The 25251-nt window shown below is 51.1% G+C and overlaps 9 protein-coding genes across 9 annotated transcripts; 6 read left to right on the top strand and 3 right to left on the bottom strand.

The window, feature by feature from the left end:
* Positions 1-155: 155 nt before the first annotated feature.
* On the bottom strand, positions 156-1288 carry MMT2 (mitochondrial metal transporter; the record flags this gene model as incomplete). The annotated part of the gene is made up of 2 exons (XM_064874893.1): positions 156-817; positions 868-1288. The coding sequence occupies 2 exons, from the start codon at positions 1286-1288 to the stop codon at positions 156-158; spliced, it is 1083 nt and encodes a 360-aa protein (XP_064729293.1).
* Positions 1289-2004: 716 nt separating this feature from the next.
* On the top strand, positions 2005-7816 carry PMZ80_006479 (uncharacterized protein; the record flags this gene model as incomplete). The annotated part of the gene is made up of 2 exons (XM_064874892.1): positions 2005-3136; positions 4797-7816. 2 exons carry the CDS (start codon positions 2005-2007, stop codon positions 7814-7816), a joined length of 4152 nt encoding a protein of 1383 aa, XP_064729292.1.
* Positions 7817-8898: 1082 nt separating this feature from the next.
* Positions 8899-9612, top strand: PMZ80_006478 (uncharacterized protein; the record flags this gene model as incomplete). The annotated part of the gene is made up of 1 exon (XM_064874891.1): positions 8899-9612. The coding sequence occupies one exon, from the start codon at positions 8899-8901 to the stop codon at positions 9610-9612; it is 714 nt and encodes a 237-aa protein (XP_064729291.1).
* Positions 9613-11726: 2114 nt separating this feature from the next.
* PMZ80_006477 (uncharacterized protein) lies at positions 11727-13283 on the top strand (the record flags this gene model as incomplete). Its single annotated transcript, XM_064874890.1, has 1 exon — positions 11727-13283. The coding sequence occupies one exon, from the start codon at positions 11727-11729 to the stop codon at positions 13281-13283; it is 1557 nt and encodes a 518-aa protein (XP_064729290.1).
* Positions 13284-14490: 1207 nt separating this feature from the next.
* MEX67 (nuclear mRNA export, poly(A)+RNA binding protein) lies at positions 14491-15846 on the bottom strand (the record flags this gene model as incomplete). Its single annotated transcript, XM_064874889.1, has 1 exon — positions 14491-15846. The coding sequence occupies one exon, from the start codon at positions 15844-15846 to the stop codon at positions 14491-14493; it is 1356 nt and encodes a 451-aa protein (XP_064729289.1).
* Positions 15847-16376: 530 nt separating this feature from the next.
* On the top strand, positions 16377-17730 carry ERV46 (ER-derived vesicles protein erv46; the record flags this gene model as incomplete). Its single annotated transcript, XM_064874888.1, has 2 exons — positions 16377-16569; positions 16622-17730. The coding sequence occupies 2 exons, from the start codon at positions 16377-16379 to the stop codon at positions 17728-17730; spliced, it is 1302 nt and encodes a 433-aa protein (XP_064729288.1).
* Positions 17731-18470: 740 nt separating this feature from the next.
* Positions 18471-21151, top strand: VPS53 (Vacuolar protein sorting-associated protein 53; the record flags this gene model as incomplete). The annotated part of the gene is made up of 2 exons (XM_064874887.1): positions 18471-18516; positions 18564-21151. 2 exons carry the CDS (start codon positions 18471-18473, stop codon positions 21149-21151), a joined length of 2634 nt encoding a protein of 877 aa, XP_064729287.1.
* Positions 21152-22449: 1298 nt separating this feature from the next.
* On the top strand, positions 22450-23394 carry PMZ80_006473 (uncharacterized protein; the record flags this gene model as incomplete). Its single annotated transcript, XM_064874886.1, has 1 exon — positions 22450-23394. One exon carries the CDS (start codon positions 22450-22452, stop codon positions 23392-23394), a length of 945 nt encoding a protein of 314 aa, XP_064729286.1.
* Positions 23395-24414: 1020 nt separating this feature from the next.
* PMZ80_006472 (uncharacterized protein) lies at positions 24415-24939 on the bottom strand (the record flags this gene model as incomplete). The annotated part of the gene is made up of 1 exon (XM_064874885.1): positions 24415-24939. The coding sequence occupies one exon, from the start codon at positions 24937-24939 to the stop codon at positions 24415-24417; it is 525 nt and encodes a 174-aa protein (XP_064729285.1).
* Between the last annotated feature and the right edge of the window lie 312 nt (positions 24940-25251).

Genomic DNA, 25251 nt, shown 5'->3' with positions numbered 1-25251 from the left:
TATCAGCCTGAAATCACAGCGGCCGGTGATGGAATCCGAACTTGAAAGCGTGCTGAGTAACTTCCTTACACGGAGTCGTGCGGATATCATATCAGTCGCATCGGCAATACTGCCAATTCTCGAAAGCTCGCAGATGAGGTGGATGCAATAATTAATCATTTGTCCTTTCTGCCATTGGGCGCGCGAGAGTGGCCGTTGGTATGATTGTGATGACTATGTTCGTGATCATGCTCATTTTCTGGTTCGGGGCTGCTTCGAGGGCTAACATCTGCTGGAATGAACTCGCTAGCAAAGTCTTGGCTTCCATCGATGATAGTAAACTTGACACGAACTTTGCGTACACCACGAACCTTAGCACCTGCTCGTTCTCGAACCGCTTGCTCGATCGGGGCAGTTTCTGCCATGGTAAAGGTTGAGGGAACAGCTAGGTCAATGTCGATAAGGTAGTTTTGGCCTGATTTGATACCTTGGATGTCCCTGATCTCCACTTGGTTGCCGAGCGTGACACCTGACAATCCTTTTTCAGCATCGCCGGTGAGCGCTTTCGTGGCGGCCCTCCTGACGGACTGCTTAATGTCCTTGTCCACAGTCACGTCGCCCAACTCGAGGAGTGCTGACATAGTATTTTGCCATCCAGCTCTTATGACCATTGCCGAGATCAACAAACCACCGACAGGATCCAGCCATGAAGCATCTGATATGACGTGGGCGCCTCCTATGGTCAATAGAGCCACGATACTCGTTAAGGAGTCGATTCGATGATGGACGGCGTTCGAGGCAAGGACGGAGGATTTTCTCTCCTTGGCTATCTTCATTGCTGGCAGACTGTTAGGCTTCAATATTGCATGAAGGGGATGATGCACTCACTCGCTCTATAGAGCCACTCTTTTACAGCAATGGAGCCTGCTGCAAGCCATGCTGCATTAATGTTTGGCAGGTCGGTACTGTGACTATGGCTGTGACCGAAGCCGAATAGACCATGGGCGTGGTCTCCGTGAGCTGCAAGATCATGGGCATGGTTTACGAAGAACTGCAGATAGAGCAGATCCAGGCCGTTCATAGCCATACCGGCGCCTCCAAAGAGTAGTATTCCACTGACACCAAGAGCCCCTAGACTTTCGATCTTTCCATAGCCATTTGGAAACCGCTCAGTAGGCGGTTTTAGCGACCAGGATATCGTTGCCAGAGTCATGAAATCCGATACCAGATCTGTCAAGGCATGAAATGCATCTGCTATTAAAGCCTGCGAATTGAAGACCCAACCTCCTATACCTTTTCCCACCGCCATAGCCAAGTTCACAAATAGACCAATTCTTGTAATCCTGACGCCAGCGTCATTCTTGTTGGTAGAAGTGAGGAAGGTGTTGTCGTGGTGGTGATGGCTATGGGAGTGGCCAGCGTGCTCACGTGTCTGCTTGGTCGTAGTCATGGTCGAGACCGAGGGAAGACAGTATCTTAGGCTAGGTCTGCAAGGAGTGTTGGGCCCCGGTGTATGCTGTAGAAAGTGTCTAGACTGGCGGGATAATATCGAAGGAAGATCGTGGTGCATGCGGTGCTTAGAAAGGACAGTCAAGGTTAAGCCACGGACCTCTGCTCGTTGACACCTGGCCAGACTTAGGCGCGCATTGGTGAGATGCCTGCTATGCGACAGCATGTCAGCTCTACTACCAATGCCACATAAGTTGACGTATGATTGTTTGTTGGGCAGGATCCGCGGCTCTCATCTTACCAAACGGCCAGCAGGAACTCGCGTTACAAGATAGCTGAATCGATACGAAAATTAGTTCCCGCGGCGCAGGCTGCTTGTCCGCTGCAGGAACAAGCCTTAGAGGCCCGGAAATGCAGTGGGTCGCTACTAAATAAGCTCAAGCCTGAAGCCGAAGATCAAGATCGATGACATCGTCGGCGCCACGGTTTAGATGCGATCGTCAAGGTATTCTACAGGACCGTCGCCAATTCTGAAGAAAGACTACGCGTACAGGAGTATGCCATGTTCACTTGTTAATGAGCAAGCCTCTTATGCGAATACCCTATACAGGGCCACTTCCACCACCTTTGATTATCCCCGAGACTGCAAAGACGCTCACAGGCGCAGCTAATGCAATCGCCGAATTTCTTACAGCTCGTCGAACTTCCGACCATGTCGACGATCGCAAGAATAAGACCGTGCTGCTTACTGGTGCTGGGATCTCGGTAGCATCAGGACTTGCAGACTATCGTGGCAAGAACGGGACATACACCAGGAATAAGACCTACCGCCCCATCTATTTTCACGAATTCGTGTCATCCCACGAAGCCCGAAAGAGATATTGGGCAAGATCCTTCTTGGGCTGGACCAGTTTGCACAAATCACGTCCAAATGCAGCCCACTACGCCGTTAGAGACCTCACTAAAACTGGCTTGCTGAGCTCAGTCATCACCCAAAACGTCGACTCTTTCCACAATCGAGCTCACCCAAGTCTACCCGTTGTCGAGCTCCATGGCTTCTTGCGCAGTCTGGTCTGCCTAAGTTGTAGAAGGCTTATGCCCAGAGATGAATTCCAGCAAAAACTGTCGGATTTGAACCCAGCTTGGGACACTTTCCTGAAGGAGTTGCTAGAAACAGGCGCTCTTGATACTGAAGATCCCGAAGTACGAAGGAAGAAAGGCTACAGGACGAACCCTGATGGTGATGCGGATGTGCCAGGCGCTCCCTATCACACTTTCAGGTATCCTGCATGCCCTGCATGCCTTCGCCGTCCACCCATATTGAAGGATGGAAGTAAAGGCAGGGTCGAGGTCGATGCCGACGGCGCATGGTCGGAGAAATCTGACTCGGGTATCCTCAAGCCGAATGTCATCATGTTCGGTGAGAGTATACCGGCCGCCATCAAGAGCCAAGCCGAGGCTGCCATTGACGAAGCTGGTGGACTGGTAGTCGTTGGCAGTAGCTTGGCTACATACTCTGCTTGGAGATTGGTGAAGAAGGCTTTCGACCAAAAAATGCCAATTGGAATCCTAAATATGGGAGGCGTCCGCAAAGAAACTGATTTCTTTCCAGATCATGACAGTCTGACAGATGGCAAGAACTCCTTTCGAGCCAGTCTTGCTGCTGAAGAAGTTTTGCCCGAAGTCGTCAAACTTCTCTACGTCGGCAGTAAGCATTGTTGAGCAGAGGATCTGATCACCTCATCGACGCAATTGGGGGCGGATAGTGGTCCCTGTATGACACAAGCATACAGCTGAGAGGATTCTGTCTTCTCGACAGCTCTTCTTAATCAACTAGACTACCAGTTCAAACAGATTTTGAGCAGATAAGCCTCCGGTACTGCTACGTTGCTGCAGCTCTAGATTCACAGAACAAAAACAAAACAAACGAGCCCCACAGCCATGTAACTCAAACTCCTCCTCTGTCTAGACCCCTCAGCTGTCTTGGCCTCAATCGAGGACGCACCACCCGGATGGGAAATCAGATGGTCCAACGAGCGAAACCTCGGCGGACCCTGCAGAAAGCAGCCAAATTTGGCGAATGCTTTCCCATACCGGATTCCCACGCAAAAGGTGACAAAGGAAGCAGTTTCGAGTTCCTACCTCACGGTTCACTCATCTATGGGTGTATGTCCTTTGAAGATCACGATGGGTGCGTCATTACTGAACAAATCCTTGGTCTGCGAAATGATGTTACGACGACCGAGGAAAACAAGATGGTACTATAAGTGTTTCGATCCTAGGTACTTTCTCGTCAAGTCCGAATAGACGAGAACATCACTCCAAATACAACCAGATAGCTAGAATATCACTACCGCCGGGTGTTGATTCAAGAACGCATGCTTACTGTGAACCGAGCTCGAGTGACCATGCGCACCAGTGCGTCCGGCCAATCAACAATGCTCTTACGTGCAAGGTATCCACAACCTCAAACAGGCAATCGTCGTCCTTCTCTCCTTAGAGAGGTTATATCTGTTCCTGGCGTCACTCGCGGTGTTCAACATGCAATGGTATGGACGAACCTTATGTGCTCTCAAATAATACGCCAACACTTTATGCATGTATTCGTCCTGTTGAAGTGGTCATGACCTGATGACCGCTCTGTCAGCCGGATGGTGTTCAAGGCGTGCCTGAATCTAGACTAGCTCTTAGGGCCGCGCCGGCTGTAAAATGATTGGCACTGCAGTCGTGGACGGAAAGTTCTTCTCAGCCAGCAATGTGCTTGGCAGCAATGCTCTCTGCTCTCAAGCATGAATAGTAAACCTTCAATTGACGCTCGCTGTATTCTGGTCTTCATCAATCAAAAGCTATGGGAGCTCAACCTAGCATGCGATCTTCGGCATCGGGTGAGCTCGAGGGCGTCCGTCATGGTAGCCAATCAGGGTGTGGGCCTTTCTCTTACGGCAGCCTCCCCTTAGGACAACAATGGCTACGCTACCAGCGACCAAGTCGAACGAGCAGACCGGCACAAGCCAAAACTAAGGCACAGAGTCATGCTTCGGAAGATTTGCGATACTGGTACACCATTTTGCAATGCATATCACCTTCCACAATTCAACTTCCACCCCGTCCTTTGAGCAGTTCGACACGTCGCATTGCGGCTAAGAATCCTTCCCACATCGTACGCAGACAACGAAGAAGACGTTTATTGGAGCAAAAGGCGCATCCTTCCTTCAAACCCCATCAGCTGTAAGTACTTGCAACATCTTTTGGTTGATTGTGACGCTAGTTCGTATCACATTGTCACAGCCATTCGTGCAAAGGCTACATTGTATTCATACTCTTGTCTAAGCTTTCTTGACTAACAATTGTCACTGCTAGTAGCACAGCTATCGAGGCTGTTGGCCTGTCTCAGCACCTGCATGCCTATGCAGTAAAGATGCCCGAGCAGCTCATAGAAGCATATGACGACCTCGCCGACAATTCATACCAAGTACCTGCCACACCATCACAAAGGGAAGGTTCCAAGCCTCAAAATTCTGATGCTCAGTCAGTACAGTGCTCAACAGACTCATCAACATTGTCTTCGCTACCATCGACAATCGGCTCTACGCCCAAAGGTCTCTTGAACCATATCGAAACACGACCTTTTGAGCAGGTCGGGGCTACGAGAGCTGGAAGCCCAGTGCGCCGATCAAAGCGTGATAGAAAAGCTACGAATCGCTTCGACCGTGATGATGGCCGCAGGTCTACCAGTCCTCCTACAAAACGACGAAAGATCACGCTGTCTCCAGAGACCGATCAGTCTGGCTCGTCAACAGCAGTGCCGTCACCAGAGACACTCCAGCGGAAGGGTCTCTCGTCATCCAGCCTTGCCGACGATAATATCAATCCGCAAGGATCAGATCTGTTGGCTTCTTTGTCAAGACGCAGTCAAAAAGGCCTACGCAGCTCAAGCAACACTAGCGAGGTACAAGTCGCTATAGTAGAATCCAACAGCAGGTCTGAGCCATTGCTGTTTGACCATGGGGCGAAACACGCACCGAAGTACCCTAGAGTGAAGGACGACGAGCAGTTGGAATTGGATATCGCAAATGCATTCCTGGCGAAGTCACAAGATCGTCCCTACCAATCACAGTACAAGCAAGATCAAATTGAAAAGTATGTACGTCGGTCTCCAACCGTCACAGCTCCACACGCTGGGCTGGACCATGAAGGGTGGAAATGCGATGAGCGGTATCCTGGCTTTGATCGACGGAACCCAACATACTATCATGCTGACGGTATCACGAAAACCGCCTCCTCGAATACAGGCCAGCCAGGGAGTAACCAGGACTCTGAGGCCCCATCTCCATCTACGAAAAACAACAAAGCTTCCAATCTTGGCAAGGCTGGTAAGAACCATGGTAAAAGCTCAAAGGCTAACAAAGGCCGAACCGGAGGTGGCGGAGGAGGTGGTCGTGATCGAGACTCCCCTGAGCCGCCCAACAAAATAGCAATGTCACAAGAAGACAAGAAACTGCTCGCACATATTCGAGCCCGTCAAGCAGAGCTGAGAAGGTTCTACGCGACAGTCGTGGCTCAACAGAAGCAAGCTCTTGAGGTGATGGCGTCAAAAGACCTTACAAGGTTACTCAAGAAACCGAAAGTGCACACCAAGATAGCAGAATATGAAGAAATCATCGAGCAACTCCAGCGGAAGGAACAAGACACACAGGATGTCATTCACACGGAGTACGAGATGCAGATTGCTCTTGCGGATGAATGGAGAAAAGCACAGGAAGAAGTAATAAACAGCCAGTGGCACAAGCGTGTGACGGCCGCTAAGGAGGAGCACGCCAAAGGTGCACAGGGTGACCTGATCATCTTCCACAAAGCGCATAGGGCGGCAGGGGACGAGACCAAAACTGATAATGGCTCCGATATTGAGTGTTACTTTCCAAGATATCATGAGCTGCCGGAGCCCGATACTGGACCTAGGGGGTACAACTCTTCCCGCGTTAACGACGAGAAGTCATTCAAAGAGCACTTGGCAAGCTACGACGATCAGGCACAGCGAGACATCATCGAAGACGACATTGTGGGTCCCATCGTGCAGTCTGTGGCTGAACAGAATGCTCAAAGGCAAGCTGAAGAGGAGAGGAAAGCCAGGTTCAACAGTCTTGTATCTGTCGCAGAAGACGAGCTCAAGAGGCCACCAGGTTACCTCATTCCTCGTCCTCTTTATCCCAGCGAAAATCCTCAGTTCGCCCTGTCGCGCCTGGCCGACTGTGCAGAGTACATATCACGAGCACATGCAAGCAAGGCTTACGTCTTCATGCCTATCGCACCTAGAGATCTTCAGGATTTCCCTCACCATCATCTTGAACGAGTACCTCCTCCAAACGTATCAGAAGCAGTACCACCGACATCAACAGCGCAGTCACAAATTTCGACTCCTCGGAAATCAATCTCACGAAGGAACAAGTCACTCTCCGTGCCTGCGAAGCATCTGTCAAGAGACGATGAGCCACAGAGTCAGTCTTCGTCGAATACATCTACACCTTTCGCAGCCCTTGCACCTGCTCCGTCACGTATGCCACCACCTTCAATGGCTTCACAACAACATCACCATCTTCTGCATCCGCAGCAGGTACCTCCTGCTCCAGCAAATCGATTGCCGCCGCCGCCTCCGCCGCCTCCACCACCAGCGCCACCGTCCGCCGTGGCTTCGCGGTCACCAGCCTTGACACCACTGATCACATCAAGGCGGTCCCTGCCACATACATCTCCACCCGCAACGCCAACTACTGGCCAGACACCCACTATGCCAACGCAAGGGCCACCACCACCGCAGCCGCCGCCACCAGGACTGTTCCATCCAGGGCCAATTCTAGCACAATATGGGCCACCACTGCCACATCTCGGACATTATCCGCCTCCTGGACCATATCAGCCACGCCCTGCCTTCTCCCCACCAGTCCAGCACCCGCCACGAACCGAAAGACCACCTCAATCACCCATCGAATCAACCACCCCAACAGACCAACCACAACACCGCTTCTCAATCAGCACCAGCACTCAAGGCCCACCGAAACCACGCCTCGGTGGTCCCCGCCGCGCACCCGGGGAAATCACATTCACGAATGTACAGACGCCAAAATCAGAGCGATTCAGGAGTCCTAGTCATCCTCCTGCGAATTTGCCTGGACAATCCGTATTGAGGCCTGGTGCTGCACCGAATGCACCGAATGGGCTTGGGACGGGGAAGATAGCGAATACATTTGTTGATGCGGCGCCGGATGCGAATAGTCGGTCGGCGCAGGCGGCTGTGGCGGCGAGACAGAATGCAATGGTTAATGCGGGGCAGGGGGCTGGGCCGAAGGGTGGGAGGAGGGTGTTGTTGCCGAAGGGGCAGAAGCAGTACTAGAGGAAGGAGGTCAAGACATCTGGGGAGGCGTGTTTGTGGTGCTCAATAATTTGGCAGACGTGTTGCTGATTCTGATCGCAGAATCACATGATAATTGGACATGCTCTCGACCTGGGACGCTAGGATCTGCCCTTTCATGAATATAATTCGATTCTTTCCGTATGATGCACTGGGGTGACCCGTCATCCTCATTTCATATGCTCTATTGGTGTAATGTTCCTGAATCACTGATATACATACCAAAAGGTACATTGAACTAACATTCATGTCAGTGTCATGCATCGCACGCTCATGGCTGTTCATCCGCAGTGATTGACCGTTTTCACATGACTCGCTTTTCTCCAACGTTCCGGGCAGGGTTCGGCGTTCTTTAGCTGGAGCCGGCCTCACCGGGCCATGCAGACTCTGCAGGACGGTCTCTGGTTCCGGCGACGTGGGATGAGAACCACAGCCGTGGAACGCTCGTTCGACAATTCTTAACTATATGTTGTAAACGAAATAATGCTCCGAAAATGTCGCACATTCGATTCGGCCAACTGGCCCAATGGCAAGGCGCTGTACGTTCGACTCATTTTCTCTCGAAAGGACCCTTCTGACTCCAATCTCAGTGACTACGAATCAAGAGATTGCAGGTTCGATCCCTGCGGTAAGCTCATTCCTGACATTCTTACGCCGAGCTTGTACTGATAATCATCGTAGTTGGTCATCGTGTATACACGAATATCTTTTTGCGTTTTTGGCAGAGGGTTTTTGTAGAGCTGTTGCATCCGGAGTTGAAGCGCTATAGAAAGGAACATGTAGTTCCATGTCTCCTTTCGAGCACTGACCTCGGTGATCGAGGGGCTGGACGCGCCTAACGCGTCGATGCAGCCACTTCCGTAATGTTTACATTTCAACCAACAACTCAGATTCCGGTCCAGATTTTGTGTTTACTAGTCGCGATGCAAATATGAGACGTCTAGACAGCAACGCTGTTGGCATTGATATGTTCCGAAGCGAAAAGTAACGATATCGCAACTGGGGCACCTGTCGCAACTCACTACGTCCAGATCCGCCCACGTTCAGTCCTTGACGACTCGACCATGGCGACGACTCGAGCATCGGCCTCACCCTCACCACCGCCGTCAGCGCCTATAGTCGACCCAGCAGCCATACCATCCCACCGATTCGCAGCTTTGCGCAAAGTCTACACCTCAGCGCTGCGTGCAACCCTCAGTACCAATTCATACCCGAATTTCGCATCCTGCTTCCCAACACCAGCCACATACTGCCCACGCGCACTTGAGGGAGTCTGGAAACAGCTCAATACGAGACTTGAAGAAGAATGCATCAAGGACTTTGAAAAGATCTCTCAGGAGAGGGATGTAGAACGTAGCCTAGGAGCATGGGAGCAACTCATCGAGGATGCGAAGGTGCGCAAGGCACAACAGGGAGAGGCGCAAGGACGAGATATTCACACGACTAATGGCGCGACTTCGTTAGCAGGAGAGCAGAGGCCTATGCATTTACTCTCAGCGCAAGAGCTTTATGCAGCGCATCTGACGCCTACACTGGTGAAAGCAGAGAGGGAACTACAAGGCAAGCTCGACGGCGTACAACAGGGCAATAAAGACATGATGGGCAAGATCGAAGAGCAGAAAGCTGAGATGCAGAGATTGGTTGAGCAGCTTGAGAAGATGGTTGAGGATGTTGAGGGCGCAGCCCAGGCTGTAGAGAACGATGCGATGAGAGAGGATCTGCAGAAAGGCGTGCAGGGTCTCGATAGAGCAGACGAAGATGTCAAGATGAGTGGATGAGCACGGCTGCTCGAGGATTTGCGTACCCTCCATTCAAGAACTGTGCAGAGAGAAGAATCCGACACAGTTCCGAACTTCTGGGCTAGCTAGATGAGATACAGCGAACCGAGGCGGCTCAAGACAGCCGAACACACCGCGACGAGCAGTTCCGTATCGTTGATACGCAGCTAGCCGGATTGCGATTGCTCGACGGCGAACTGCTTCGTGGGAAGCACGAGGGTTTTGAACAGAAAAACGCTTCTACTACGCTTGCTTATCCGAGAAACAACCGCAGACGGCGAACTGCGCTATCGCCATCCGCCATCGAAGACAGGAGTCAGTTCAGCTGACAAGAGGCCTATACAGCTTGTCAAAATCACGAGTTGTTGTCGTTCCGTATCATTTGGAAGCATCTGTACGACTTCGGGCGTTTCTGGAACCTCCACCGAATACTTTTGCGGGCCACTGTCTTTTAGCATGGGAGATCGATCTGCTGCATGCGAATTCTATTGGCCCCTTTGTCTTATCGAACGAGGAAGACGCCAGGCTGCTGAACACAGCATGACGATATTTGTCAATGTTGTGCTACACACCAAGAACACCGACCCCGATCTATCAACGAGGTCGCTGACATAGCTTGGCCTGATGCACCGTTCGGCGCAGCTACGGTGGCCTGCAGAGGGGTAACGTGCGTATCCCTCATCCTTGCTGTGCGACAAGAAATATTGCATGCAGATGCAAAGCCTTGACACCAAGGAGCACGAGCATAGGACCGTCATGCCTCGACTATGGGAGATGAACGTGAAACAGCCTTTGAACCAGAGAGCATAATCGAATCTCATCGCGTGGAGACGGACCTCAATATGCCGGCCGCTTGCAAGGTCCGGCTTGCTGGAAACGAGGATGTGTCGAAGCCCACGAGCGGAAAGCTTACGAGTAGAAAGCTCACGGTGCTCGGAAAATCGATTCTGGCCAAGGAAATCCGCATTTTAAGGCTGCACTCGGCTGAGTCTTGGCTTCGGAGGCCTTGTTGACCGGCGCTGCTTTTGTTTGCGCAATCAAACCTTATTTTCAATCTTCTCTCCAACTGCCTGGTGTATCCACGAAGCGAGATTGCTATTCCACTCCTAACAACAACAAGCATCTTCACAACAGCCATCTCGCATTCGACTGCCTTAACTTCCATAACCTGCTGTGAGATGCCATGCTGTGTCAATTGATGCAATTTAGGGAACTTGAGCCTGCTCGCCGAAACTTTCTTCGCCAGATAACCCTGTCAATATCCACGATCTTGACACGCTAGTGCCACCTTCGTCCTCCCCAGCACCTGGACATGTTGCTGCAGAATCTCTTGCCATACGTATGACGCGCCTATCGGTGAGGATGAACGAAGGCAAGTGAAACGGTTGGATGTGAAGCCATTGCCTCAAGTTAAGCTGCATTCTATTCCTCATTTCCGCATCAGAAGTCGATGAATTACAATCCCGACCGTTGAAATATTCTCCGAAGCTCAAATACTAACATCAAGCCCATGAGCAAATGTGAATCATCTTTGATATCCTTCCCCACGACAGACGTGGTCATAGGTCTGTGGCTTGGTAAGTCGCTGCATCAATAATCCATGCATATCAGATTCGACTCCACAACTTGTGGCTTCTGGCCAGGAAAATGAATCGCAAGCCGGCACGAACTCTGCTCGCTTTTGAAGCAACGATCCCAGCGTCGACGGCATAAGCGCAACGGGTGAGGCTTGAAAGCGCTGATTACGAATTGCTTCGGAGGATATATCCATAATACAAACTTCAACTCCGCGAAGATTGGAGTACGACCAGGAACGCGCTTTGTCGACAGGACTCGGCTTTCTGCAGGTACCTCGAATTCATCTTTTGGAAGACGCGCCTCGACAACAACATCACTACTATCTCATACAGCTGGCTGAGCACCAACTCTCCTTCAACACGTCGTACCTGTTGCTTCTTCTGCAACGTCCATTCGTTTTATTCACACTCGTGTCCAACTCCATTTATGTCCAGCATCTTGATAGCGATTGACCTGACAGCTCCTCGGAGGATAATCCTAACCCCACTAAGAATCTCGCGGTCGACCTAGCACTGTATAGAAGCAGACTGCCAGACATGAGAGACGAGCTTGCTGTATGGATTGCAGCAAGTGCTACTGCTATTTCGACAATTGGAAGCTCGGTCGTGGATGTGGCCCTGGCAGCTGATATCCCTGATGTGGAACATCTCGCACCATTGAGGGCACTCCTCTTCGTAGCCTTCTCACTACAGATCATCGCACTTGGCTGCGTAGCATATCTCGCCCTCATTTTCACAAGGAGACGAAGATCCGTCTCACACCAACTTGCCTGGCTAGAACCAGGCACCGGAGCTGGCTTCAATGCTGTTGCCCTTGCCGTAGCAGGTGCAGCCCTGGTCTGGTTGATCGTCAGACAAAACGACCTCTCAGACGCACAAGCAGGACTCCGAATAGCAGGACTAGTAATATGGGCAGTCACAATCGTCTTCCACGGCACTTTCTTCATGCTCCTAGCAATACATACCCAAAAAATGCTCGATAAGACGATACGCAAAGGACACGCCACACGCTTCGGCATCACATTACCACCAAACAGCGAACTATCCCACGGCACCAGACCATCCTTCTGTTCCAAAGGAACAACACTAGCATCACGCCCACAAACACCAAAATCATACAGAACACCCTCTCTACAATCCTCAACCACAAAAGTCGCCTCCTCCTTCCGCAGCAAATTCGCACGAAGTTCAGCCCGCTCTTCGCTAGAACTCCCACCCTTCCCAGCAGGCGAAGCAACAGCTCTGGGGAACGCATTCGACCGCTACGACGCCTCCCACGTCGACTCGGAAACACGTCACTCGGTTCTCAATTCGTCTCCAACCATGATGCGATTCAACGCTGGAGGCGGCCTAGAACCCATCCCCGGCTCAAGAGCAAACTCTCCAGACGATGAACCATCACCATCCCCGTCGCTCCCCTTCTCCCCAACGCTCCGCCAACGCGCCCTCTGCACGCCTACACCCGCCGCCGTCCAGAAAACAAATCCATTCGACTCGTATCCGATATCCTCCTCGAGCCCACCAAACTTCTCCCGTCCAACCTCAAAGTCCCAGCACCGCCCCTCGATCTCCGAACAATTGGAGGAACCCCAACTACAACTATCAACCTCAACCTCAATGACAGATCTCATCCACCCGCTCTTCCGCCCTGATAGTCCGCACCATCCACCCACGATAATGACGAGCGGCACGATGGTCACCGCGAGTCCACTGGCGAATATGCCGATTACGCCTAGGGCATTGTCGAGGTTACGAAGTGCGTCTGATTTGAGGCCTGTGAGCCCGAGGCAGGGGCGCGTCATGCCGAGTATTGATGTGGTTCCGGCTATGCTGGTGAGCCCGGTGAGACCGAGGTCGAAGAGTTTTCCGGCTGTTCATGAGCGGACGAGCACGGTGGAGGCAGAGGAGGAAGCAACGGCGTCGAGGAAGGAGAAGGATACCGGTGATGGGGATAGCATGGGGAGTCCGGGCCCGAGTATCGTTGAAGACGATGAGTTACCGCCTATTCTGCCTGGGTTCGTGTTGAGCGCTGGGAGTAGGAGTAGTCTTGTGTGGTATGGGAAGAGGAAGAGTGTTAAGAGGGGAGGAGCGTAGAGGGGTGTGGGTGATGAGGATAATGTATTACGAAAACTTGAACAAAATACCTTAAGTATTTAGCGCGGCGTTGGCGGGAATCTGAAGTTGTTAGGTCTTATGTACTATGGGAAAACAATAACAATGTTTATTTTTGGTTAATAAGCTTCTTGGGATACTATCGGGCAGGACGCAATGGTGGCTGCTATAAGTTTCAACTTTTGAGATTCCTTCCTGCCGCCCGCCACTTGTGAGCACTGGGATCGGAGACTGAATCCGACCACATACGTACATGAGCATTCATCTATGCCTCACTTCACGATACTGCTGTATAGCGGGGTTTATGATGCTTTGCTATCTGGCAGTCGACTATGTTTTGGTAGGAGTTCTATGCGAGAGATTCTGACGAGGATATGTGGAACATTAATGTTGATGTTGCTGCGTGAGCGGAATCGGATGTAACTAGCTGTCTTTGTCGTGTTTCTAGTTGTCATGCATCGAGTGTCGATGTGGTGTGGGAAGCGGAGTAGGATGCGACAGTGACGTGCAATTTGTAGTAGTATGGGGCATGAGGATCATGCGGCGGCGGCGGTGTGAATGGGTTGACTAGGTATGACGGAGGCGTATTGGAGACGATGTGGAGGAGGAGATGGGTGAGTAGAAGTCAGGAAGAGGACACGGAATGATATGCAAGAAAACGCGATCGGGAGGATGAGGATGGTATGACTTAAGATATGATGGCTGGGAGGGTTATGGGGGACTGCGCGGACGACATGCAATGAACGTGAGTAGGCAAGGGACGAAGCACACATAAGTAATCTTGAATGAACGTCATGTTGTTCAATCTATCGAGCTTGAGATAATTCGAGACCCTTGTCCTTGAATGACTGGAATTTATGTTCCCTCCTCCACAATGCATTGGCCATGTTGGCCCCGTCGCTATGATTCCGTACCAAGATCTGAACTTGTTGTATCCAAATCGGCTCCTACGCTCGCTAAAATGTCAGTCAATGCTTTTGTTTTTCGCTTGTTCGAAATCAGAGTATTGTACATGAGGTCGTGATTCAGTTGAGTCGTTCTCGTGCGTCATGGTGTGGTTGTGTATCTTACCCCAGCTCTTTCATCTTTGTAATTCAATATGTCTCCGAATCCTTCTACTGCTAGCTCTTGCTTCGCTGTTCTTCCAATGAATGTCCTCTTAAATGTTGCTTTCCTCTGACCATCCCAATCATACCGTGATAAAAGCCTCTTGCGGAAGACTTCCGTTCTGCACGGTCAACTTGAGATCATTGATAGCTTTGTCATAGTCCCAATTGTTTGCTTTCAGGCACTCCTGCACCCACTGCATTTTCAGGCCTGTCTCGTAGCTGAATTTCAGGCCCATTTGCTCCATCATAAGGAGATCCTCTGTCTTGCCTATGGTTGGTTGACCGAAGGTTGAGCCTTGTGGGAATTCAGGGTGATTCGTCGTATCAAGTAACTGTCCATTAGGCCCTGCACCAGGCGCTGGAGAGGATGTTGGAACTGGTGGCATAGCTGCTGGCTGTGGAGGTTGCAACGTGCCCACGAATGGTGCATCAAGTGGCTGTAGGTTGTATGTTTTCAGTTTGCGATACCACTTCTTAACGTCTTCCCTCGTCTGCGATGAGTCGACTGGATTTCCAGCCAGTATTATTTGTTCCAGTCCTGGGAAGCGGTTCTTCCACCATGTCAGATCTGTGATCTTTTGGAAATTGTTGTCGGAGAGGTCGAGGTTCTTGACGCTGTAGAATGTGGTGCCAGCGCCTATTATCTCCTTCACTGAGCTTAGCGAGTTATTCTTGAATGATACAGACTCGATCATCTCGGCTCGCTTCTCGCGTGTTTCGAAGACACTCTTTTCCAGGGTTATGAAGAGCGCTCCGAATACTTTCTCGGCTGACGCTGATTGCAAATCTGCCGCTTGTATCAGTGGGTCCATTGCCAGCGCTGAGAGATCGAGCAGTTTGGAGTTGGGATCATAGCGGTTGCGGATTACTTGCTCGAGGGTGGCGGATAGTGCTGGTGTAGGCGCTTCCTGGGGTGTGATGCGGTTCTGGCTGCCGAAGGTATTGTTGGATGCTTGACCATTGGGCTGACGGTTTTGTGAGAAGCTGCCGTTTCGAGGCCCAGAAGGTGCGTTGTCGAACAGCTCTTTTGACTGATTTCGATTTTGGTTATTAAAGGAGTTGGTTGGCCCGCCGGTTATCCTTGAACTCAGGCTGCCGTTGCGTGAGTCGCTGCCGAAACCACCTCCCCTCGGACCTGACGGTATTGATACTGACGAGTTTCTCGAAGACGGAGGCACTGAATCTAATTGGCCTTCGGTGATTTTGATGTCGACGCCTGCCCAGCGCCAGCCGTCGCAGTGTAAGAAGCTGCGTTTGTCCTTGGCCAGGATTTGTATCTGGAGGACGTCGCCTTGGCGTTGTGAGGCCTGTATTGGTCGTTTCGCTTTATTACTAAGCCAGCCCTCCAGTGATGAAACACCTCCATCTGGGTTGTTGGATGCTTTGGAACCTGTCCAGTTTGTGATTGACAGTATTGTCGTCGTGTCTGTGTCCATTCGCCGCGCCATGGTGGTTGCTTGTCCGACACAAGATGATTGTGACCAGATTTCGTGGGATGATTTCCTTTCTGGTATGTTTGAATGATTGAATGGTAGTGATCGAAGAGCTGTCGCAAAGAGTGGTCGAAGCGCAATACCGGTGATTGAGTTCGATGTTCGAAGATGGTCTGGAAATAGCACAATGAAATGTTGTTCGGAAGTCGAGATACAAGCGGGCCGGCCAGGTTAGATGTATCGAGTGAATGTACAAGTAAAAGACAAAGACGGACGAGAGACGTCAAAGCGAAACGTTGCTGCCTGGCCTCTGACTGACACTACTTTCCAGGCAGACACGCTAGTGGTCTTGTTGCCTGAGGCAGGTCAACTGGACCGAGATTCCTAGGCCATACCGTGGCATTTCGATATGGTACTAAGGTAGACAAAGGAATCTCAGCCGAACATGGACTCAATACCTTCTACCCAGCGCAGGCAGGCCTGAGCTCTATTCGATATACTGTTAGGGTGTGATCCCCTTCCGACAGCCCATCATGCCTGCCAAGTCTCGGTTCACGCGACTGGACGCATTCACAAAGACAGTCGAGGATGCCAGGATACGGACAACATCTGGAGGCATAGTCACGATCGCATCCTTACTGGTTATACTGTACTTAGTCTGGGGAGAATGGAGCGACTACAGGAAGATCCTGGTTCAGCCAGAACTAATCGTGGACAAGGGAAGAGGTATGTTTGACAAGCTGAAGTACCTAAGCCTCCCTTGCTGACAGTGAGACAGGTGAGAAGATGGAGATACACCTCAACGTCACTTTCCCTCGAATACCATGCGAACTGTTGACCCTAGATGTTATGGATGTGTCTGGAGAACAGCAGACGGGCGTGGTACACGGTGTTAACAAGGTCAGGTTGTCGAATTGGCAGGAGGGCTCGAAGGTGATCGATACCCAAGCACTACAACTACACACCGAAGAGGCCGCCACCCATCTCGACCCAGACTACTGCGGATCCTGCTATTCCGCCCCCTCTCCACCCAATGCGATCAAGGCTGGCTGTTGCAATACCTGCGACGAAGTTCGAGAGGCATATGCCACCAATAGTTGGGCTTTCGGTAGAGGCGAAGGCGTCGAACAGTGTGAAAGAGAAGGCTATGGTCAGAAGCTTGACGAGCAGAGAAAGGAAGGATGCCGAATAGACGGCAGCATCAGGGTCAACAAGGTGGTGGGAAACTTCCATATTGCTCCAGGGAGAAGTTTCAGCAACGGAAACATGCACGTCCATGATCTGGAAAACTTCTTCAAATCTCCAATTGAAGGCGGCCATACCTTTTCCCACGAAATTCATTCCTTGCGGTTTGGACCAGAGCTCGCAGACACGGCATCCAAATGGAGTGACCATCACCATTCGAATCCCTTGGATGGCCACCTTGAGACAACTGACCTGCCAGCCTTCAACTACATGTACTTCGTGAAAGTCGTCTCGACCTCATATCTGCCACTTGGTTGGGATGAGCAGCGATCATCGAAAGAGCATTCGTCGGTTAGCGATTTGATCCCACTCGGCTGGCATGGGAAGTCGATGGGTGACCAGGGCTCGATCGAGACACATCAGTACTCGGTGACCTCGCACAAGAGAGCATTGTCTGGTGGCACTGATGCTGCTGAAGGCCACAAGGAACGATTGCACGCGTATGGTGGGATTCCAGGAGTCTTCTTCTCCTATGACATTAGTCCCATGAAGGTCATCAACAGGGAAGCCAGGCCGAAAACATTTTCGAATTTCTTGACAGGTATCTGCGCCGTCATTGGAGGTACCTTGACTGTAGCTGCAGCCATAGATCGGGGACTGTACGAGGGCAACATGAGGTTGAAGAAGTTACATCAGGGATGAAGAGCTGTGTGTATCATCAGAATAGAATTGATCTTTTTGGCATCTATACATGGCATCTGAGCTGACTGCAGAGAATATCGTCTCCTTATCATGCAAAGTCCTATTATTATGCTGGTTAGCGTGGTGCTCTTCCAAGGTAAAAAGCTGCGAAGAGAAGAGAGTGTTTTCCATATCAGCAGAACAGTTCTAAGCATAGACGACAGCAGTCCTTGTTATTGAACATATGACGATGCTCATAAGGTATTCCGCTGCATCCTTTTCCGGCTCTTCCTAAAGCAAAATGTTTCTTGGAGATTCATCATATGAAGTGGCAGTTCGTGAATGGGGAGGGACAAGATATAACTTACTCAAGTAGCCATCCAACTGATAAAACAGCAACCTTTCTGCACCTAGGGCAATGGGTTTCAACACCTTCCTAATGGCAGGTTGCAACACGAGCGATGTGTATCACTAGTACTTGGTTCTTGAACTTTTGAGATCGCAAGATGTCGGCCAAAATATCCCACAGCCTCGTCTCGAAAACATGGCAGCCTTATAGCGTTGCCGGTCGTGGCTACTCCTCGACAACGACGAAGATCCCGAAGCATGTGAAGCATGTGAAGCAAATACGCTTGAACGTGGGATCGCCTTTGTACGAAGAAGAGTCCAAGCACTAGTAGTCAGTAATTGGACTCTTACCTTCTGAGATGCGCCACATATATTGCTAGCTGCGTAATCTGGTCTCTGGCCGAGTCCCATCTATGTCTGTGAATGGATCGAGCGAAGACCTGGATCTGCTGGACGCTGGTCAGTCCGTTCTACAGAGCAACTGCTCGGATATTGACACGTAGCAGATGACTACGACCCGATAGATCACCTCAACGACATCTTCACTCACCCCTCAACCCTATCGTCTGTTAGCCGGACGCACGCAGTCCTCTCCTCCTATCAAAATGGCCTCGACGACGAGATCGACCTCCTTGAGGAGGAACAGGACAAGGCAAACGCAGAATGCCTTGCTCGAATGGAGGCTTCAAAGGCCGAGTTGGCAGAGCTCTTCACACGTATTGACAGCGTGCGTGAGCGAGCACTGCAGACAGAAAGGAATATCACAGAGATGACAGCCGACATCAAGCAGCTCGACAACACTAAGAAGAATTTGACCCTGTCCATGACAGCCCTCAAGCGACTTCAGATGCTCACCACAGCCTACGAACAATTGCGAGCGCTGGTCAAGACCAAACAATACCGAGAATGCGCCCAGCTACTGCAGGCTGTCCTTCAGCTCATGGCCTATTTCAAGTCATACAGGGCCATTGACCAGATTGCAGCCTTGAACCGGAATGTTTCAGAGCTGCAACGGGAGCTCCTAGAGCAAGTGTGCGAGGACTTCGAGATCACTTTCGCGAAAGAGGAGGTCCTCCAGAAGCAGGGAATGCTACATGAGGCATGCTTGGTGGTGGATGCTCTGGGAGACGCTGCTCGCTCACGCCTCATCACCTGGTACTGCAATACAGAGCTACGCCAATATAGGACTATCTTCAAGGGCGACCAAGAAGCTGGCTCCTTGGACAATATCGACCGCAGATATGCTTGGTTCAGGAAGACAATGAAAGTATATGATGAGGAGCATGCCGCAATCTTCCCACAGCATTGGGAGGTTGGCAAGATCCTGGCCCATGTGTTCGCCGAAGGTACGAAAGAAGATTACAAAGGCATCCTTGCTAGGTCTACAAGAGGTGGCCAGACACTCGATGTGAGATTACTCTTATCATGTCTGCAGCAGACCTTGGATTTCGAGCATGGGCTGGAAAGAAAATTCGGCGGTTCCTCACGTACCTCAATCGACACCGCTACCTCCTCAACCGAGCAGCAGAGTCAACTCGTGTCCATCTCTGAAGCATTCGAGCCTTACCTTGGCTTGTGGGTGGACCAGCAGGACAGAGACCTTTCGAAGCTCATATCAGAATATCGATCACGTCCTACCCGCCCACCTGACGAAGACTTCAATCCCGAGCATGTCATACCCTCGTCTACCGAGCTGATCAAGTTTTATCAGCTATCCTTGAATCAATGTGCCAGGTTGTCGACCGCACAACCTCTGCTAGAACTGTCCAAGGTGTTTGGCAGGTACCTGGAGCAGTACTCCCAACAAATTCTGCTATTCTACATTTCCGAGAAGCCGTCGGGTAACACCCCCTCCAGAGTGCCTACCGTCGAGGATGTCCTCATGACGCTCAATACCGCCGACTATTGCTATAACACCTCAAACCAGCTCGAAGAGAAGATAAAGAGCAGAATAGACGAACAATACAGAGACCAGGTCGATCTTCAAAGTCAAGCCGACGCGTTCATGGGCATCGCAAGTGCTGCAGTCCGTGCACTCGTCCGCAGGGTTGAAGTTGACCTAGAGCCAAGCTGGAGGGAGATGAGAAATACTCCTTTTGGCAAGATCGAAGTATGCGAGAATCATAGCTCGTTCATTCCCAGTCTGCAAAACAGGATCAAAGAACGCACTTCCTCAATCATGCAATCACTTCACAAGCAGCAATACGCGAGAGCTTTTGCAGACAACCTTGTCGAATTATTATCGAGCACATACTTATCGAACATCGCTCAGTGCAAGCCAATATCTGAGGCCGGTGCAGAGCAGATGCTGCTCGACAGTCATGAAATCAGAAAGACTTTATCACAGATACTGCCCGGAAATCCTCCGCCAGCCGCCTTCCTGAAACGGGTCAACGCTGCGATGGGAAAGATCGAACCTCTTCTGAAGACGCTTCAGATCAATCCATCACCGCCAGAAGCCCTTGTGCAAGCATACCTTGTTCACATTGCTGATTTGTCAGATACCAATTTCAGGAAAGTACTTGAGCTGAAGGGCATAAAAGGCAGAGATCAGTCACAATTGATGGAGCTCTACCAGATGCATAAGCTGAGTCCGAGATACCAAGGTAGTCTTGTCGAGAAGTCACCAGTGATCACTCCTCTCAATGCTGGCATCAACACGAACACGACATCCGCAGGGAATGCACCAAGTGGTGGAGCTGCAGCATTGCAAAACTTGTCTGCACTTGGCAATTCGGCTGCCGCCTCTCTCAGCACTGCAAACTTGCCTGGCAACATCAACATGAAATTCGCTGATGGCATCGGCTCTGCATTCATGGACCGCTTTGCCTCTTCGACACCAGCAATAGGAGGTGCCACTTCACCACGAGATGGCGCACAAAGTCCTCCACCTTCGTCAATAAACGTGCCAAACCTGACCATTACGCCTGCTGGCGTCGTCAACGGTGATGGAGATGGAGAGACAGGCACCAAGCTCAACGAAAACCTGAAGAATATTGGCAAGTTCTTCAAGAGGGATCTGGGCAGTTTTGGTGGTATTGGACGGTTTGGTGGGAGTAAGAGTGCTAGTCCTGCGCCCGACGATCGCTCCTGACCCAGTTCAGCGCTTTCCTCAGTATCAATGGAACAGTTTTTGTTCGCAAGACGTTCTTCCTCGGAATCCCGTGCTCCTTCCACTTTGACTTCACGCACCTTCCTGTTTCCTGCGTTTCAGCAGAAACGGCAAGAACGAACTGTGCCACTTTCAGTGAGGTTTCTTGAGATCCTGCTACTTCTCTTGTCCTTCACTGAAACTCTCTGCAACAGCCACCTCGTCACATCAGAAATCGTCTTCCCATCCAATTGACATATTTGAACAACAACACGTGCGTCCACTGCAGTGTTGGAGCGATCGTACTACATGTACCTTGCAGCGAAGTCAGACGGGAACGCTCATCCAAAACTGCAAGCAAGATGCAGGCAAATCTGTTCATTACTGTGCCACGCTCTGCTGACTATGCCGGCTTCGTATACCCGAACGAACCATTGCTGGGAAACGCTCTTTGCACTTCCTCTGTGATATATTCGACATGCTACATGGTCTGCCTCAATGCAAGTGGCAACATCACAACCACATTGAAGAATACCGCTGCCTAGCAGCAAGGACGTACTATATCCTTGCTCAGTTCTGACGTGGAACAAAGCCAAGGCGTGCCTGACTAACCACTAACTTTTTACAGACCAATCATCCGCTCTCACCTTACCTCACATACGTTGCAATCAGGCAAGCCATACCAGGCATCCTCGAATTAGAGCACAACCAGCGAACCTTTTTCCTCCAAGCTTGACGTCGACCGACGTGGACTCCAAGTATATAAGCGAGCACGATCGCCCTTCTAGCTTCTACTGCCTTTTGGCCCGTAGTCTAGAATCCAAGAACACCCTTTCTCGGACCTCACTACTCCAGAATCTCCGCATCTCGAATCTCGAACATCATATTTGAAGAGGGGCGATAAAGTCAAATCGACTAGCAGTACAACCTCATTTGCTACAACCACGATCCACGTTTCAGATCACATCGGAGCTACTCGCGTTCAAGAGGCGCTAGAGATCTATTCGAGATCTCCAAAGACACATAAAGCCAAGATGAATCCCTACACCCTAGAAGCTATCAACAGCTCCGAGCCGACCTTCAAAGTTTGATCCTCAGTCTATGAGCATTTCTCGAGACAACTCATATAAGTCAATGCCAGCTTAAAGCACTATTCTGGGGACCCTCTACACCAGTACACAATCACAATCACTTCCACGCCTTCGCACAGCAAGCTGTCATATCAGACACTCTCGATCTTACACGACCATTCCATTCAATCCCACCGAAGCGACATCTTACTCACTGCGCATTACCCAACCATGGGCAGCCATACCCAGCAACCCCAAGTCATAGCCTGGGACTATCAATTCGCCCCCAATGCCCAAAAAGCCCGCAACCTCCTCCACGCCACCAACATCCACTATCGAACCTGTCCTCAACCCTTCGTCTACCCCCGTCCTATCCTCCAAGACCTAGGCATCACCTACCGCCGCATTCCCCTAATCAGCATAAGCAAAGACGTCTTCATCGACAACCGCGCCATCATCGATTCCATCGAAGAGATTCTTCCTGATAGGGCCCTGCCAACAACTAAACACGACCACGCCTACGACGCATTCGGATACCGCATGTTCTGGGTCATGCTCGCGAGTCTACCCATGAGTTTCCTGACACCGGAGATCATCAAGGACAGAAGTGACGTGTTCGCCGTCCTCGGCAAGCCCAACTACAAAGAGCTGCGACCGAGCGCCATCGCCGAACTGAGATCATTCTTCCAAGTGATCGAGGACGACTTCTTGAGGGACGCAACCGAACCAGAGCCATATATCAACGGTGCGAAATGTGGTCTTTCTGACGTCCACGCCGTCTGGGTACCGAAGTGGGCGCTCGAGACGCTCAAGTATGGCACCGACGAACCTGGATTCTCGTCCAAGGATTTTCCAAAGGTTCATAGGTGGTGTGGCATGTTCCCAAGTCACACACCGGAGAATGAGCCGGAGGCTTTGGATGCTGAAGCGGCGAAGAAGGCGTTGTTGGGGAGTGAGTATGTGGCTAGGGAGATTGGTGTTGATGAAGGGGATCCGACAGGATTAAGGAAAGGACAGAGCGTGTATGTGCAAACTAGTGATGATAGTGCGCCGGAGAATGCGCAGCAGCATGGCGTGCTTGTCGGGTTGGGGAAACGGAGGACCGTGATTGAGTTGGAGAATGGAATACGGTTGCATTTTCCGAGGGTGGGATATGCGGTTCTGGGGGCGGAGTGATGTGATGGGCGAGGTAGGTGTGTCTAGGTATGTGTATGTTGTCGGTTATTTTGGTTGTGACTAGATATTGTTACTTGTGTATAGTACAGCTTTGTACAGTCCCTAATGCAGACTACGTAAATCACATCTGTATTTTGAGCAGATCGTCCCTAACTTCACTCTTCAATAGTCGAGCAATCAACCGGACATAGTAGTCTTCTTGCATCTACATTCTCGTTCGGTTTCCTCTGTGTTTGTGTCTGTATATCTGTTGATCCTGCATGGAATTCTTGCTTCATCATCGGCATGTAGCCTGTGACGAGGGCTGGTACGGCTACTGTAACACGACGTAGCTGGTCGGATACTCTGTGCCTTCCGAACTCACGGATGAGAGTGGATAAGGGTTTTCAGTCAGCGATCTCTTGCAGCCACGCTCTACGAGTAGCATGGCTGCTAGATTTATTCAACTCGGCTTTAGTAGGCGGGACTCGTGGGTGTACCATGGGCTAGTGTTCGGAAGAGAGAATAGGGTAGGTTGCTCCTCCTCCTCGTTTGTGTTGCGTTGCGGTCTTGTTCTACCGGTTAGATCGACTCTGATCTGCTCGACACGTGTGGGTGGGCCCGGATGCGTCTGCTGTGTAGTTCCGTCTGTCCACCGGGGAGCCGTGAGTTTGGCTTCGTAGGTGATCGACTCCTGGAGCGGAGGTACGAGCTGTTGCTGGTGTACACGTGGCTTGAGCTCTGAATGTGCCATGCCTGGGTGAAACCTGCATGACAACGATTTTGTTGCGCCTTTACCTAGTCATAAGGAAGGAGGATGTTGCTGGAGCGGCTGATACTGCTTGGGATTTGCAACCGTTTCGAGTACTGGCAGTCGCCTCGGGACGAGCGCTTGGGCGGTTCACAGGAGTCGTGTCTCGGCGTGTACCGCGTGCGCTTATTGATTTGACTCAGGGACCGATCTCTTGATCATTTGTTTGCAGAACTTAATCTTCAGCCGCCACGTTGTCGATGGATGGCACATATGATGACCGAACTGGATCAGTAGAAGCCCGGCGCAGAATAAGGCGGCTTCGAAGACGAGGTTGGCGCAGCTTCAATCTCAGTCATCTTCACATTTGCGTCCTGAGGCGCAACATTGACCGGACTCGCATCTTCTCTTTCCCTCGCCTCCTTCTCAGCTTGTTCCTTGGCCAACCTCTTCCTCTCCCTCTTCGCCGCCTTGCCCTCGCTCCACACCCTCTCCTCCTCCTGAATCTCCCTCAACGCCTGCTCCCACGCCTCTTCCTCCTCTGGCACACCCGTACCCAGCACCTTCTCTACATCCACTTCCTCGCCCGCCTGTAACTTGCGTACAACCTCGCGCAACTTCTCGAGTTGAAGCTCAGCACGCCGGGAATATGTCGCGTAGTCGTTCTTGACCTGGATGATGCGGATAGCTTGTGAGCCGATTAGGATGTATATCCAGATGAAGTAGGTGGCTGGATTTGTGGGTTTCTCCTTCTTCGGGGTGAGGAGTTCGCGGGTTCTAGAGCGAAATGTGGTGGGGATTATGTTCTCCCACATTGAGGGTTGAAGGATACGGGGGAGGTGTGGTGCTGCTTTGTTGAGGAGGGTGCTTTGGGAGCGGCGGGAGATGGAGCGGGTGAGGCATGGTTGTGGTTGAGGGAATGTGGGTCTTAATTGATGACGAAGGGAGTGAAGGCCAGTCTTGCTGGCGCGCATTGTTGTCATAATCTGTTGTTGGGTGCCATGGGCTGGATGTGAGAAGTGATGGTAGGCAGATGCTGCGGAACTTGCACATGCGAAGGAAAGCACGAGTTATATTCCGCCGTAGTTTAGCCGTCGCGATTGCCTAATTGGGAAGCGTCAACATGG

This window comes from Knufia obscura, assembly GCF_036327395.1.
Source record: "Knufia obscura strain CCFEE 5817 isolate CBS 148926 chromosome Unknown scaffold_7, whole genome shotgun sequence".
NCBI classification, from domain to species: Eukaryota; Fungi; Ascomycota; class Eurotiomycetes; order Chaetothyriales; family Trichomeriaceae; genus Knufia; species Knufia obscura.
The sequence above is the reverse complement of the archived record's forward strand: the minus strand, read 5'-3'. Positions and strand labels throughout refer to the sequence as shown.